We start from the raw sequence: 18014 nt of genomic DNA, 5'->3' as shown, positions 1-18014 counted from the left end.
GCCCATCACAGTACAGCCCTAGTCTATCACAGTACACCCCTAGTCTAGCCACGAAATATGCAACCGTATCTATTGACAGATAGCGGATAATTGCCAAACAGATGCAGTCTGATAAATCTTCCTAAACACGTATGTCAGTGAAAGGACATCAAGTAGACTAGAGGCTCGACAAGAGGTCTCACAACACTGTGATCAAGCGCTACCATATCGAATGACAGATTGGGGTTGAAGCCAACAGATGCAGTCTGAGGTAGATCTTCAATAAGGATATTCCTATACATCAGTGACAGGACATCAACAGTTGTACAACATTCTCTGTTGTAAAGCACTTTGAGCTGCATTTATTTGTATGAAAGTTTTATTAGATTAATATTATTATGATTAGTAGTAGTAGTAGTAGTGGTAGTATATAATAATAATAAGAATAATAATAATAGTGATAATAATAATAATAATAATAATAATGATAACTCTGGAAGTCCCATTGTGGAGTCCCATCCTAGCTCTGTTCTAACTCTCGCCCCCCCCCCCCACGGTCCAGATGATGACCAAGCAACCTGGCAAGCGTCTGGGCTGCGGAGCGGACGGAGAGAGGGACATCCGCGAGCACGCCTTCTTCCGGCGCATCGACTGGGAGCGCCTGGAGGGCCGCGAGATCCAGCCGCCGTTCAAGCCCAAGGAGGTGAGTTGCTCACGCTCTGCATACGGTAGACATAGCAGACTCACAGTCATACTAGACACACACACACACACACACACTCTAAGTGGATATGATTGAAGTGGGTCAGGTGCTCTCAGTGCAGAGCAGATGGGTCTGGTGGAGAGCCCGCTCTCTGCTCATGGTCTAGCTGGACCTGCTCTCTCACAGTAGCTGGGGGCCCCTGGGGGCCCGGGAGGGTTCTCTGTGGTTGTTTACTATCCTACACCTCTGCTTCTTAGGCAAACGTGTGAGAGTGTAAACATACGCGCGCCATACGCGCAGTTTGACTTTTTGATCAGGGGGAGCAGTCAGCTAGCAGGAGCCAGGCTGTTCAGTGCATTTCTCCGATCCGGTCGCGACCCAGTCTCTAGAATACATGTTTTGGACGCGTTGCAGACAGTTTGCTCATCTGGCCACCAGGGGGGGCAGTGACCCCCCTTGCCCCAGCCACGCACGCACACACACCAACTCCCTCAACACACAATTTATGTGGGTGCAAACACTCATAGATGTAGACTCTCACTCTACTGTATCTTTCTCTCTCTCTCTCTCTCTCTCTCTCTCTCTCTCTCTCACTCTCTCTCTCTCTCTCTCTCTCTCTCTCTCACACACACACACACATACACACACATTATCCAACACACACATTTCCCTAAACACACACACAGCCTGTGAGTAAAGCCCGGAGGCGATCTGTCACCTCAGCCGACCATATATAGATCCAGGCGTGGTGGGGGGGGGGTGGGGGGGCAGCAACGAAATTGATTTCCCCCAGGCCTCCCTGTGGGCCGGGGGTTCATCCGTCTCAATGAACGACGGAAAACCTTGTCTCGCTGACGTGGCGCCGTCAACACCGACTGGCGCCGGGTCGCACGGCGGACAGAAGTAGGCCTCTTCAACGGTTTCCCCTCGGGGACAAATAAAGTGCCTATCTATCTAGCTATCTGTCATCTGAAAACACGCCGGCTCCAGCAATATACTGAGTAATGTGCATAATTTGAATTGGCGAATTATATAACGGAGTTGTTTTTTTAATGTCGTGATTTGAGCCCAGTGTTTAGAGTTAGTCAATGTTGTGAGGTTGCGTTTCCTGTTTATTTGTGTGGTCATTTTAAAGCTGGGACAGATCTCAAACCTTCCACACTGCGTTTGTTTTGCGGTCTTCAGAGACGTGCGCACGCAGTCGCCCTCGGCTGACGCAACGCCCCGTAAATGCACAACATCACGTAGAGCGACCGCGTTTCATCATGTGGAACAACAAGCTTCTTCTACCCCCCCCCCCCCCCGACTCCCCAGAGACCATGTCTGTTCCCCAGCTCCACTGTGACCCTCTTTAACACGGTCAAAACACCGCCGTCTGCGGGGCATGCGTCATTTGTAAGTCCATCCCGAATGGACGAAAATGCATGATTTATTCATCTATGGCGCTGTAGTGGCCGGTTCAAAACGCACGCTCAGCACCCTCTGGCTGCTATTATATTGTGTATTGCATACTGTACATACATATATATGCATGTATACAGACATACAGACATACAGACAGCCATACAGACATACATACACACACACACACACACACACACACACATACATACATACATACATACATACATACATACATACACACATACATACACACATACATACATACATACATACACACACCTACACACATACACACATACATACACACACATACACATACATACATACACACATACATACATACATACATACATACATACATACATCCATATATACATCCATACATACATACATACACACATATATACATACATACATACATACATACATACACATACATACATACATACATACATACACACATACATACATACACACATACATACATACATACATACATACATACATACATACATACATACATACATACATACATACATACTGTAGCAAGACTGGGCTGGAGGCAGAAATTAATCATCGCATTAGTGGCTTTAATAGCAGAAAAATAACAGAAGTGAACGAAACATGAAACCACGTTCATGGGCTACTTCCTGGTGTCCGTCTAGCACGGTGACCGGAGTGAGAGCACACTGCACCGTCACTCTTAGCCCCCCCCCCCCCCCCCCCGAACACCTTACTCCACTTCTAATCACATTTCTGGATCTCCAGTATTGCTGCTTGCAGAACCGCTTGTCCAAACAACTTCACACTGCACTTAGTAAGTAAGTAAGCTTTATTGATATAGCGCTCTTCACAGCACGGATGCACAGAGTGCTTTACAGTAATAAATTAAAATGGCAATACAACACGAGACAAAATTAAAACGACACAGAACAGAAAAAAACAACATTGCGAGCAGCAAGGCGTTATAGATGGCCGAAGGCCTGCCTGAACATGTGTCTTAAGAAGTTTTTTGAACATGAGTTCAGTGGATGGCTCTCTCAGGGCCTGGGGAAGAGCGTTCCAGAGTCTTGGCGCCACCGCCTCAAATGCTCTTCTTTGGGTCCTGAGCTATACACCTGACGAATTTCAACTTCTTACAGTGCGCAGTTTTCAAAATAACACAGACATACAGAGAGACAGAGATTCCTACCTTTTATAGTTAGATGTCATAATGTATTATGAATGCACTGTATGTCTTTTTAACCTGACCAGTCCTTTGTTGATTCCCGCGAGCACACAAATACAAACACACACACACACACGCTCACATGCATACACAAACATACAGTACGGACGCACACAAGGCACACACATTGAATCATGAATGCGGAGAAAGCAGAGGAGATGAAGTAGGTCAATGTATGTGCATTCAAGTGTGTGTGTGCGTGCGCGTGGGTGTGTGTGTGTGTGCGTGCGCGTGGGTGTGTTTGCCCGTCACATCTTCAATTTAAATGTGCAGCTCTCTTCTGTTTCAAATCCCAAGGTGTCCAGCGCTTCCCACAAGGTGAATCCTTGCTTTGTCCCTGTAGTGTAAACTGTGTGTGTGTGTGTGCGTGCTCCAGTGTGCGTGCGTGTGTGTTTGCGGAGGTGTGTTCATGCACGCGCATTTACAGTAACAGCTTTGTGCACACGTGCATGGGGATGTTCGTCTATACAGTAGGTGTGTGAGTGTATATTATGTGAGTTAGATCGAGATATACAGTACAGAACGGGAGAGAGAGAGAGAGAGAGAGTGGGGGGGGGGGATGAGAGAGAGAGAGAGAGAGAGAGAGAGAGAGAGAGAGACCAACCTCTCCACTCTTAACCCACATTCTGGTATGACCCATCTCCTCAACTCCTCTAAGCTACACTACTGGATCCTTCTGAGATCCTCCCTCCCTCCCTCCCTCCCTCCCTCCCTCCATCCATCCATCCCTCCCTCCCTCCCTCCCTCCCTCCCTCCCTCCCTCCCTCCATCCCTACCTCCCTCCATCCCTCCCTCCATCCATCCGCACATCCCTCCTTCCATCTATCCATCCATCCCTCCCTCCATCTATCCATCCATCCATCCCTCCCTCCGTCCCTCCCAAAGCTGCCCTGACCCCATCTCCCTAATCCCCCCTCTTTCTTCCTCTCCTTTTCCATCTCACTCCGTCCTCCTGAGCCGGGGGTCTCGATCCTCCGGAGAGATAGAACGGGCTGCGCGCCAGGGACGAGTTAGCCTAAATGTCTGTGAGCCTATCGGGGGCTCGTATTCAACGCACACTTGTGGAGAGATGTGCAGGTCAGGTTTGTGTGTGTGTGTGTGTGTGTGTGTGTGTGTGTGTGTGGGAGGGAGGTGGGGGGCGGTCAAATGTTGTTGTTTTTTGACTGATTAATGGGGGTGGGTGGGCAAGGTTAGGGGGCATTCTGGAACGCACGCTCTCTGGATGGTCAAACTCACACACACACATTCGCGCAGCCTCCACATTTGTGGCGACGCACGCTCGGGTCGCACGCACCTACGGTGCACGGCGGACGCGCAGATGGTCGCACACACACACACAAGGACGACGCACAGGCACGGCCGGAAACACCGCCCGCATATTTGTCCCACCTCGGACTCGTCGCGTCTTCGAGCGGGCGAGAGAGGCGGGGATTCGAGCGACGTGACGGACCCCCGTCCCCCCGTCCGCTTTCTCCATTGCGGGAGGGCTTAGTTTGGTCTTCTTCGTTTGGTATTAATGCGTCCATTCATTATTACAGTCTACTTTGTCAACGATGTAACTTCTAATTTCTTCTAGAACTTCTAATAGCGACAGATGCAGAGAGAGAGAGAGAGAGACAGAGAGAGAGAGAGAGACAGAGAGAGAGAGAGAGAGACAGAGAGAGAGAGAGAGAGAATATGCGAGGCAGGAATGAAAGAGAGGCTGAAAAGTAGGTCAGGCAGAGGTGTGTTTACAACGAGCGACGTGACACAACATAGACTCTCTCTCTCTCTCTCTCCCCCCACGCATATTCCTACTGCTGTTACAGAGAGAGAGGGATGAAAGAGAGAGAAAGGAGAGAAGGGGCAGTTGGGGAAACGTACGTTTAGGCGTGTTTCAGGTGGAGACGAGCGCCATCGGCGATTGGCCCGTCCAGACCGGCGCAAGAGATCTCAGGGTCAGCGAGCGGCAGACCGCCGGGCGTCGAAAAGGATCATGTGACACCTTTCAAGGAGAGAGCGATGGGAGGGAAGGCAGGACACTGTGTGTGTGTGTGCGTTTGTGCGTGTGTGCGTGTGTGCGTGTGTGCGTGCGTGCGTGCGTGCGTGCGTGCGTGCGTGCACATGGCCATGTGAGTGTGTGTGCAAGTCAACCCTGTCATCGCATTCGACAGAGTAAAACCGAAACAGACACACACACACACTCTTCCTCCGCACGCCCGGACGCGCGCGCTCGGTTCTTCTTCTCCTCCTCTGTCCTGGTCCATCAAGTCAAGAGCGACAGTTGCCGGGGGGCAAGTGACAACCCGTCACCGAGGGAGCCAGCAGAGGACATTTTAAGAACCCCCCCCCCCACACACACACACACACACCCTTCCTTTCTGGGCCCTCTCCCAACCCTCGGCGCTCGGACAGTCCAGGTCCACACTCTAAATATAGGCCACCCGGAGACATGGCCGCTAGTCGCTGGGATAGACGGGAAGAAGCTGTCTGGTCACACGACGCGTCGGGTTAACGTCGTATTTAAGTCAGGTCTGTGACGGTGGGGTGGTATAGAGAAAGCAAGGACTTATACAGGTTATTGAACCAGGCGTTCGTAACTGCGGATGCGATAGGTGAACAGAAATAGAGGAGTGTGTGTGTGTGTGGGGAGGGATCGAGTGCACATGTAACAGAGGTCAGCGTCCCCGCCCCCACGTGTGACCGAGAAGCCCAAACCCCGCCCCCCCTCGGACCGTGGGAATGGAGGAAGGCATCGGTCTACAGCGGCGGATGCTCTGGTTCTCATGCAGGTCGGCGGCTCGGTCCCCGTAACCCCCCCCCCCCCTCCCCCTCCCCCTGTTGACGCGTGGGTGCACGTTTCCCAAAGGAGCCCCGATCTCTCGCCGTGTCACGGGGGTCACCGGTTCCCCCCCGCGCCGCCGGTCGATGGCACGTTCCGCGCACGTGTGTGTGCGTGCATGCGTGTGTGCATGTGTGTGTGCGTGCGTGTGTGCGTGTGGCTTGGAGTAGGCGGAATAGCTGATGAGTGTGAGGAGGAGGACCCACAGCGGCGTGCTGGTGTGAGCGCCGTGACACGCTGACCGGCTCCTGCAGCAGTAGGTCAGACCACATCGGTCCTCCCACCTCAGTTTACCTAAGAAGGACAGTGCGTGTTAATCCACAACTAATATAAATACGCCAGATTTAAAGGCTAATTTTCATCTGTAGTCCCTGGCCAAGCTGTTATGAAGTCTCTCTAAAATGATGAAGTGAACGGTCGAACATACAGAGCAAAGATACAGTCGTTTAAAAAGACAGTTATTTAGAAATAGGTACAGTAAGCGGATAAAATCATACGACCTAGACAGTACGAGCAAGCAGGACATTAGGTGAGGAAGACAAAGGTTAGTTGCAGTTAGACATGACTATGAAGCAGATGTGGGGGAGTTAGAGGACAGACAGGCATACTGACAGGCTGGAGGCCCTGCCTTAGATTCGCCATCTGCTAAAGAATCACCAAACCCTCATTTCAAGTACTTTAAGCTCATGGCTGAAAATGTACGTTAATGAAAGAAAGATATTGTCATTTAGGCAGTGGTAATAAATCCCCCCCCCTCCCACCAAAACAACAACAACAACACCAGCGTTGGCCAACGGAGGAATAAAACTCACCACACTGGTGGTGTACTGTAAGTACCGCGCTCAGGCGAGCCGTTGAAACCACTCGGGACTACTGTACCTCGAGGGCATCGCTCAGAACTCAAGGGCGACGCGACGGGCGTCACGACGGGCGTTCTCCGGGCCGCGCGGCGGGAGGTACGCTCTGAAATCGGACGTCACCGATCTCAACTCAGTATCTGCATTTTAAAACGATGTGCTCCGCTCCATATTAACCCCGTGCCGTACATGCGCACACGCGCACACACACACACACACACATCCCGTCACGTACGTGTTCGACGACGACTCAAAGGGAAGGGCTGCTTGCGGCGTAGGCATTGATGCTGATGAGATGCGCGCCCACACGTCCTGAGCTCACACCGCTGGCCTGGTCTCGTTAGCGCAGCTTTGAAGTGTAAATGCAGCCGTGTTCCCATGTCCTTTGATATTTCCCGATCATCCGTTCTACGCCGTCGTAGCCGCGGAACCTGTCGTGTTCAGTATTCGGTAACGAGATTCGTGCTTTGCGGGTGATGCCAATTGTGATCTCGACGCCAGTGCTGTTTTGATTCAGGTGATCGTTTCATCTTGTTTACGATAATCAGGTTTGACGGGTGGGGGGGGGCTCAAACGTACAACGACGCCACGTACGCTGCCACAAGAAGCAGTGAGCTGCGTCTAACGGGGGCGAAGCCGACGCGCGGGGGGGGTTGCTGTCCCGCGCAGCGTGCTCCCCGCCCTGTAATCGAACCCCCGTCGTTCTCTCGGCAGGAGGGGGGGGGTCGCTCTTTCACAGCTGCGGCGGTGTCACTTCCGATGTGGGGAATCAGGAGCGCGGTGGTCGCGTCGCAGTCCAGGCGCAGCGCGGTAGGAGGCGGAGCGTGTGACCCGGGAGTGGGAACAGTGCAGAACAGAACGGGAAGGGACCAGGTGCGGGATGAACATTATGTTCTGGCCCAGCCCAGAGACGGGGGGGGGGGGGCATGAAGAGGTACCCATCGAGTCATCAAATGACTTCTTCGCCCGCAGCCGATTACCACGAAATAGATGACCGCCGTGTTTTGAGCAGTGTCTGATTAATGATCATGAGTGTAACGGTATGGAAGTGTGTGACGGCGCTAGCGTGCGGATGCTCCTGCTTTAACGGTTGCCATGGTGTTGTCCGGTCCTCTCTGGGTGATGCGAGAGGAACCACTGCATCCCAGGATGCCATGTGGCTTCCTGTCCGATCGCTGTGTGGTTTTCCTGTGTGGCTCTCTCTTGTACGTGATTGCCTTAGGCACTCCTTAACTCCTCTCCTTCTCCCCTCTTCTTCTCTCCCGCAGTGCGGCAAGGGGGTGGAGAACTTCGACAAGTTCTTCACGCGCACCCAGCCCCAGCTCACTCCCGCCGACCAGCTCGTCCTCGCCAACATCGACCAGGCCGACTTCGACGGGTTCTCCTTCGTCAACCCCCAGTTCGCCTTCCCCTCCCACAGCAACGCGGCGTGAGGGGCGCGGGTCGGCCCAGGACCGCCCCCACCCCCCACCCCCCACCCCAGCCCCGCCCTTTTCCCGCCACTGCCAACCGAGCCCGCCGAGTGAACCAATTAACCGACAACGCGACAAGATCCACAATCAACTCCCACGCCGCAACCCTCCCGTTATGTAAGAATGTTCTGAATGTTCTGTTCAGATTGTGCTCTGAGACAACTTGAATTAATTGGTCTGTGCAAGTACAAAGTGTATTGATTGGGATATTTTGGGGAGGGGGGCGTGCATCAAAGCTGCAGTCTCCTGCCTTTGTTGTTTGCACTGGGAAGAGCTCTTAGGTGGAACAAGGCCCACTATTGAGACGTGAGAGTGTGTGGTGGGACAGTCCTTATGAACCTATGCCAGTGATGTAATAACAAGTTGGTACTCAACAATGATAGTGTATTGTACTGTAAATACACGCCTTGACGAAAGCTACATGAATTTGTTGACGATTGCCGCCCTACCCCCTGTCATCCAATTATTATCTTCAGCTATCCATTTAGAGTAATGAAGAGCAACGAGCCGAACAGGGAGTAGGAGGGGTGTCGATGTGTGCGTCGCCCCACACGGGTTATGTTCACCCCCCCCCCCCCCCCCGTTGATAACGGTGGTGTTGGCGAGATTTAATTTCAATACATTTACATAGTCGGTTACACCCACATGTTCCAGTTTGTTTAACAGATGTGAATCAGTTTTCCAAGGTTATATACATCCATCATTCATCCATCGAAAAACACGATGAGACGTTCACCCTTCTCTTAATTGGAAAAACTGCTTCAAAGAGATGACATACATCTAAATCCTAACTGCTTTGTTAAATGTCATTCAAGGATATTCATTTGGCAGCCACACATACACACAAACAGACACACACACACATACACATACACATACACATACACACACACACACACACACACACACTGGCATAACATTTTCACAGACTTATCTTGAAATGCAAGTTGTATTGTATTCTTGTCGGTAGGTTTACAGCTATGAGTGGGCTTCCAGACAGATAGCAGTTAACATACTGCTTAAGTGTGGCGGTTTTTACAATGGTGTCATAACTACATTTGAAATCGTAAACAGTTTACGGTTTGACATTAATTCATAATTATGGCTTCAATCAACACCGAAGATTATTCGCTGTTGAGTGCATTTTTACTATCCTTACTGTACTGTACTGTCCTCTGTCTGGGTGCCCACTATGAAAAAAAGGTTCTCAATAGCCATGAATATCTTTAAAGGATACCATTCAAAAATCTCTTTTGGAAGGAAATTATCAAAACTCCTGAGAAGGTTTTTTTTTTTTTTTTTATAGATTTAGACAATATGAAAGTGATGTCAGGTTGTTGTTTGCATATGAATCATACAATGTGATATCGTATGCTTATGCCCTTCTTTATGGATACAAGTGTTGCGCTAGTTGAAAAAGACCCATATTAACCTTAATCCTGGATTAAAAACTGTCTTCAAGGGAGTATTTCTGTAGTACAGTTCCTTGTGAACAGATTTGGCGTAATCTGGCTCTAGTAAAACTACCTGCAACTTTAGATTATCACATGATTTCATTTTTTCCCCTTTATTTCACTTCAAGTTTTTATTTCTTTTCATTAATATTTTAGATTTGTTTCCATCCCTTAAATCTTAAATGTGATGCAATGCTTTTTCCATTGATTTTAATTCATGTTTTACTGTAACATCAGTGTATTAACTCTTTTGTAAACATTCATGAGTAATGTTAAAATAGTATAGCAACTCACAGTTTTTATACCAACAACTGAATGTGCTTTTATTCTGGTAGATAGGTAAAACATGTTTCTATGTAAAACAAAAAAACACTAAAAAAAACACACAAAAAACGAATCAAAAGTACCCAGAAATTATGAACTTTGTAACAATGAGGTGTTAATGTCTTGGAGTCATGATTTAGCAAATTGCAAGTAATATCTGTATGACATTTTTGCTGATTTATCGTTCTGTTCTTTGTTTTCTCTGGTCTCCACACACATCCAATGTTTTTGAATGCAACGAGTGGGTTGACTGGATGCGCACCTAGCTCTCTTGGTCCAATGTCTCCTGTATCTGCATGTTGTTGGTAGGAATGAACCGTGTGCACGCTGATGAGCTAAAATACTGCATGAAATTATGTATCAGGACCCAGGTCCTGAGTTTCTCCCCTAAACGGTTATCTAGGATCAGTTGAACGTGTAGAGCTCCTAACCTTAAACTACTGGGAAGTGATGTAGAAAACTGACTCTAGATCCGATTTAAAGGGAAGTTCCAAAAAACGGTTCTTTGCTAGACCAGTGGTAGCCCTACCCTTTACTTGTCTCAAAGGTGGAGGTTTTTTTTCCGTCATTTATATTCGTGTCTGTTTGAGAATTTTGTTAAGATTAATTTTTCCGTAGATTTAATTCGTTTCACTTTTGCTTAATTAACCCTAATTCAGGAATGTTCAATGGATATATCATTGTAGCAATTCATATCAAAATAGTAGATATCTGTCAATAGATTGATATCCCTTCCTTCTCTTTTTCCAAAGGATTTGACGCTCCTAATGATTCCTCTAACCTCTCCTCTGTGCCAAACCAGAAACAGCCAGAAACCCGACAATAGCAGCAGTTGCACTAGCTGTAGTCACACCGATGACTCTTCCCCCGGCCGCCCAAGTCACGCCCACGTTGTCCGACCCCCCGTCCCCCGTCGCGTGCCCCTCGCCAAGTGTACCTCCCGGCGGAGGACGTGGTCATTTACGTACGTTGATGTGGGTGAAGTTCCGACGCCAGTCGTCTTCGCCAATCCCATCGCTTTCACAGTGTCTGTTTATGTCGTCACACGTGTGTTTCGTCCTAGCTCCGCCCCTCTGCACGTGTTTGTCATTGTCATGTGCTCTATGGACAACAGCGCGACTTGGCTCCTCCTTCTGTGCTTAATGAACATGCCTGGTTCCTGCTTCACCCCTGACCTCCCCGTGCCTATCGATGAGTGAGCATGGCAACGACCAGCTGAGCCAATGAGCAAATGATTGCTTGAGTACACAGGGGAATGTAAGACAGAGAGAGAGAGGGAAGAGAAGGGAAATAAGACAGTCGCTTGGCGAGCGATTGCATGAATGAACAATACCAAATCAAATCAAACTTTATTTGTATAGCACATTTCATACACAGAGGCAACACAATGCATTGAGAGCAATGGGGGGGATGGACATAGACCCTACCTCTACATATTCCAGAGGGAAGAAAAAACAGTTCACCCAGGGCCAGAAATGAATGAACAATAGTGTGTGGATGAGTGAAGTATTGATCAACGGACAACCCCTGTGCCTCATCCCTGTTGGCCTGCCTCTCCCTCTATACGAGTAGCTCCACTCCTCCTTCCCTCCCTCCCTCCCTCCCTTTTCAGTGCCTGAGCAATCAATCCATCCTCTTATAGATAAAGCCCTCATCCTTTCTCCTTTAAGATCCAGTCTGTTGACGAAAAGCTGTTTTTTTTTTTTTTTTGATCCAAGGCGCTCACTTCTTCTGTTACCCCCTCCCACCATAAAACCTTTGGAATCCAATACGGGGACGGGATTGGCCTCGTCGTTCTCTTCTTCCTCCGAATGTACTCATCTTTTCCCCCCTTTGTTTACGTCCCCCTTTGTATTTTTCTTTCTTCCAACTTATAAGTCTGAGTCTACAGACTTAACGTTAAAAATGTTTAAACAAATCTTAAATGTTTAGCTTTATGTTGTCTGCTTGGTTTGTGGTCATTTTAGATGAATGTTTGGCTTTACTTGTATGTTTCTATGGCCGCCCCTTTTTAACTGAGGCGCACTCCTTGTGTTGTTCCCAGGCCTGGGTAAAAAAATCATCTCAGATACTCTCACCTCATTGGCTCGAGCCTGTCTGGCGTGCCAGGCGGGAGGGACTTGTACATTCATGACTGTCCCATTGGGCCAGGCAAGCTTACTTGAGCACAGAAGAGCTGTCGTATTTGAAACACGATTTTGACCCAGGTCTGACTGGCTCTATCCAGTTCGGTATGAGGAGGTAGAATTGGGCTGCATTTGTGGTCTTGGATCAACAATGTGCTGATTGCCTTATCTCATACGGTCTCTTAACCTCTCCTCTTTCGTTTTTGTATAAACCGAGTGCTTCTTCTGTCCCTGTACATAAATGATTTAGATAGCTTCATAGGCTATAAAAAGAGAGAATATATTGTATTTTGCAAGTGGTGTATGGTTGTCTTAACTCCCCCGAACCCCCCTCCCCCTCACAAATCCCTTAAAATTGAGTCTGAGCTACTTACCTTGTAATCAATCGTGTCATTTGTACCTACTGTATGATAATGCAAATAAAAACAAATAATAGCCAAACACAAACCTGTCTCTTTTTTTTTTTTTTACTCCACCAAGTGAACTATTAACTATTAACATGTCTTTCAACGGCATTGGAAGGCCTATGATTGAAGGCGAGAAGCCCGATAATTTGCTCCCTAAACTTTCACCTCCCATTCAGCTGCCTACCGTCTGCAGGCGGGTTTCCACACAACACTACAAAACGGGGCAGGGCGCATGTCGCACCCCTGCCGAGTCCCAAGTCACGACATGACACCTCCATGGCAGTTGACCTCGCTCAGGAGGTCTGGTGCTGGCAGAGTTGCACCTTCGCGAACAGATCCCAGAACCACGTAAACACCACTTTAGGACCTGTGACCAGCTGGAAGATTGTATAGCCTCGTGAGGTTATCCTGATGTTGCGAGCAGAATGTGAGCTTGCTAGATCAGGATGGTCTTAGGCTAGGAAGAACTCAAACTTCTTTTTGTTGTTTTTTTACAATAAGCTATGCATTAACCATTTATTTTATCATAGATATCATGTAATAAAGACATGAAGTCAAGTTGATGAAGCAGAAACGGCTCTATCATGACTCGGAAGCCGAAATGAAATGTCTGACCTCTCCTTCAGTTTTGAGCAGCATCGTGAGCCATGAGCAGGTTTAATCCAGACGTATGTCATCATGTGTGAGGAATAAGGATGTGGTCACCGATACATGCTGCATGTCAGAAGATGCTGCAAATAACCGCAAAATTTGGAGTGTTGAATTTTTCATGGTGGGAGGTCGAGGCTCAAACTAAGTGATTCTGGCGGCCCGCTGGCATCTCTGACTCGGAGCCAGCTGGCACGAGTTCCGGCTATTGTTCCAGTGTTTAAATTCCACTTTGTTCCCCAGCCAGGGCTGGTACGATCCGCCAACGGTTCCACGTGGATTCCCACTTTGTTCTGCCTTTGACAACAGAACCAGGCGAAAAGCAAAACAGTTAGTCTATGAATAGACAAGTCAGAGAGTTGTTTAATGTATAATTTGACAAATTACTTACAGTAGGCATATGTGTGTGTGTGTTTCTGTCTGTCTTTCTGCCTTTGTGTGTGTGTCTCTCTCTCTCTCTCTCTCTCTCTCGTGTGTATTCTGTACATCCAGTTGTTCTATAATTCAACGGTTTGTGTTGATGGATCTCCTCATCGGCTCCATATCCGACAGCGCTGAAGGAGAGGCCGGCGTTTGAGGAGGACTGCGGTGCCATGCAGCTCCAGCTGCCACAGCCAATCAGGATCAGGACCACACGTCCAGAGCCTATCTCTCCCTCTCTCTCCATCTCATTCTCTTTCTCTCTCTCTCTACCCTCTTTCTTTCTCTCACCCCCAGAATCACTACAGTGTGGACAGTAATGCCCCCCTCTCCCCTGTCTCCTCTGCCCTGGGTAGTGTTCTATCTTATTTAGGATAGCACGGATCTGAGACCCAAAACGTCTCCTACTCTCTGCTGATCTGATCGTCACACTACCGCCTTGGCCTTCACCACTCCTCACGCCCTGATGTATCCTGTCACGTAGCGTCGACAACAACAGGACCCCGCCCACACTGCGACTGTTCTGGGGCTATTTACATCCACAACTCCTCAAGTGACCTTGGCGTTCCAGCCACTGTTGCCCTTATGGTAGTCTGACAGCTGATGCAGGTTTTGGGGATAAGCCTTGTCATTGGTTTATCACTGCCCAATCAGTACCGGCGGAAGATTTTCCCGACCCAGTCAGATTCAATCCAGACTACGTCAAAGACGAGTGTGATTGGTTTAAATAAATGAGTCCAGCTAGATCTTTCTCCAGCACTGGCACAGCGTAAACGAAGTGTGGAGATGAGGTCTGGCTATGCCAGATACCCTTCCACAGTGGGTTCAAATGTAATCTTTCAAAGAAAACATGCTCGCCACGAACGTTCGCCTCTGTTCACTGAATTTGAACGCTGAGATTGAATTCCTTTATAGTGTTGCTCGCACAGGAAGAGCATCTGGAGCAGCCTAGATAGGACATTATGTTTACATTGAAACGTGTAGCCAGCTGGTGTGTGGGCTTTTGTATAACACCTTAATCTTTCAGTTCACTACACAAAGCCCCATCTGGTAGCAATTCAACTGTTATGAAACAAAGTGAGATAAACAAGGACATATTGTCCAGAGGGACAATAACGTTTACAGGCTATTACGTAGGACAGAAAAGCAATGTTTAAACCAGGCCAGGTCCAGCCTGGCTTATGTGTGTGGCTGGCTTGTTTCTGTTCAGGACTGGTAGGACGGAAGCTAGTCATGCCACTGAAATATCTGTGAATTGAAATGACATGAAATAATGTCTGATAAATTAAGATAGGTCTTGTCGCCTGGACACATCAGTTCCAATGCTTCCAGTGCTAATCCAGCACAATAAGAGCGGGATAGCCAGTTAACTCATGAGCTCACAACAACTAGCAGCAGCTTCCATAACATTAATGGTAGCGGTCAGTGTCTAAAACAGTTATACTGATGAATCCTGTAACGTTAGCTATTTTACTGCAATTGGTTCAACTTCTGTTTCTGGACAAAGGTAAGGGATAAACCCACATAAGACAAGGCTAGCGGACCTACAGTATAGCCGGTCCCTGATGGACGAGTTGGCGGACCTCCGGCGGAATATAACACAAGGCTAGCGGACCTACAGTGGGTCCCCGATTGACGAGCTGGCGGAACTCCTGCTGAATCAGCACAGGTCCATGTCTTTAGACAATTCCAGAGTTTTGCTTTTTCTATGATCAAAGGGAATAAAAAAAAAAAGACAATGGGAGACACTCATAAGACAGGACAGAGCACAACAATAACATGTACCATGTCCTTCCAGTCTAAGAGTGACCTATTACCAAAACCCGAGAGGCTATGTGGATTCTGTCCCTCCCGTTCCAGTCTACAGAAAAGGCACAATCTGAGACGGTTTAGGTTTCAGAGAGCGGGGGCAGGGTCATGCACACTGCTCGGGTCCCTGGACTGGAGGTGGTTGGTCTGCCGAGGGGTGGAGTCTGGAAGAGCTGGTGGTGGGACTTACACCAACGGTACATTCTGAATGGGGGGAGGGGCTGATGTTTTTTGTGCCATAATAGCTGTTCTAGGGTCCCAAGATCTATCAGTCAAAAAGGCACTAAGAAAATCAACTGGGTCAGGGCATAAGGGAAGGAAAAGAAAAGAAAAAAATAAACATAAATTCAATAACTGACATAGCACCACCAGGTAACCACATTTTTACATAGCTTCTATAACATCCGGTAACAAAATATCATCCATACCATGGCTTGAACATGCAACCTTTGGCATGGGAGTCAGACACCCTATCCACTACACCACTGAGGATCTGGAAAATGTGCGGTGTCATAGTGTTTTTGTTTTGATTTTCTGGGACCACTGCCTCTTGTGGTGGAAACATAGAACTGCAGGTCAACAACACCACGAAGGAAGGGAGGGAAAGAGGGAAGGAGAGAGGGAGTGACAAGCGGACATTTGCTATCGTTTGTGCTCTGGCTTACAGCCACGCACAAAAAAACGCAAACCGCCTTCTTCGCGAATTCTGGCGCTGACCTTGGTGCTGAAATGAGGCCTCGCCTATATGGGGAACGTTAAACCAACTGAAACTGTCTGTCTGGCGCTGTGCTGATACCAGGACTCTCCAGTAGGCCTATAGCCGCAGCACGACCCTGCTCGCACTTACGAAAACGTGCTGGGCATTCGAGGGAGAGAAGAGAGCTTCTGTTGAAAGTGTCGCGATAGTTGATGGAACACGTAGACTAGTCTTTGTTGTGGTAAATTGATGTCTTTGAAGTGATTCATCCACTCTTAATTATGCATACTGAGATTCGCCAGATGCTCATAAATAATTGAAACGAATGACCAAATGTCGAGGTGGTTAGAACTAAACTTATTTAGACAGCCATACAAATGTGTATTTCATGCTGTGTAAAGGTTAGCCAATGCACACAGCAAAATAGCTTGATAACCAATTAACCAACCAATTCGTAGCCTAATCATTTCAATCAACCAAAATAATCAAAAGCAATCAGCGTCTGGAGCAGTCTAAACCAAAAGGCTGCAGAAGTTGGTTCTCATGTTTTAAAACCCTCCTCGTCTGGTTGAAAATGTAAATGCATTTGGCTAAGTGGGAGGTGGAGCACGAGCGCAGACCATATTTGTAGAATGTCACGTGAAAAAAACTCAACGGTAGCCACTACATGCGATGGTTTGGAGCTGAAGTGTCGAATTCTGCCCCCACTCCTGAATGGCATCGCTAGTAGCCAGATTATATATGTTAGTTCTGGAGTAATGTCTTACTTCTTTTTACCGTTTCTACTCTCAAAAGATAGCTTTGTGTTGATTTAACTTGGTGCTTCCCAAAGGCTGCGCACCTGCAGGCGTGAAGGGTTCATAGAGTGCGCGCGTATGACTGTCACAGCGCGCCGCACGCACATCCACTGCCATAAGAGTGTAGCCTACAGCGAGCCACAGACGAGGAGAGAGAGAAGACTAGAGCAGAAGACTTTATTTGACGAGACTTCTTCGTGAAGGTAATAGATTTCGCATCCATTCTATCCCTGTTCCTTGACACGGGAGTTTTGACGTCTGATAATGTGTGACATTCTTGTGAAATTGACTCAGGCTGCTGCGATTCCACTTTTTTTCATTAGCAGTATTAGGCTATGCTCAAAAACAAATAGTTAAAATAGTTGACCAACTAATAATCATAATTTGTGTAAGGATTCAAGTAACTTTGATGCCGAATGTTAATCATTTAAGAATTTTAGCAAAACAAGGCATGTTGCTAAAGGCGCCCTTTAAGGCAGCAGCGTTGCGCCTCGTCCAAGCCTAACTTATTCCTAACAGGCTATTCTGTGTAGAAATTGGGCTTTTGGGTTTGCTGTAATAAAGATCGTAACGAGGCTGCGTAGGCTACAGATATGCCAAAGGTTACATTATACGAAAAACTCTCCCAATATTGAGGAAGCGGGAGTTATCGTTGCTCGGCGTCGATGCCTAATGCTAAAGCATACGTTTGTTATTATGACAATGAAAGTCTCAAACCTAAAACGATCTCAATTTACACGTTTCCCTGGTTCAGGACCATGGACAGCGATGTGAGAAACGGGACTAGAGACAATTTAATCTGAAATGGACAGTCTTTTTGACATTTACATTTACGTTTCACTACTCTTTATGCCCTAGCCTAACCTGT

At 47.9% G+C, this 18014-nt stretch overlaps 1 protein-coding gene across 2 annotated transcripts in view; it reads left to right on the top strand.

Moving 5' to 3' along the window:
* Positions 1-12782, top strand: part of LOC311311119 (protein kinase C alpha type-like) — a gene marked incomplete at its 5' end in the record, with an annotated part of 138586 nt that extends 125804 nt beyond the window's left edge. For both annotated transcript variants that reach the window (XM_084440764.1, XM_084440765.1), the window contains 2 exons: positions 542-682; positions 8261-12782. In XM_084440764.1, coding sequence (XP_084296890.1) covers positions 542-682; positions 8261-8425 — 306 coding nt within the window. In that variant the 3' untranslated portion in view covers positions 8426-12782. The remainder of the gene's footprint in view (positions 1-541; positions 683-8260) is intronic.
* Between the last annotated feature and the right edge of the window lie 5232 nt (positions 12783-18014).

Source organism: Borostomias antarcticus, assembly GCF_949987555.1.
Source record: "Borostomias antarcticus genome assembly, chromosome: 7".
Taxonomy (NCBI): Eukaryota; Metazoa; Chordata; class Actinopteri; order Stomiiformes; family Stomiidae; genus Borostomias; species Borostomias antarcticus.
This window is presented reverse-complemented; position numbering and strand designations above follow the sequence as displayed.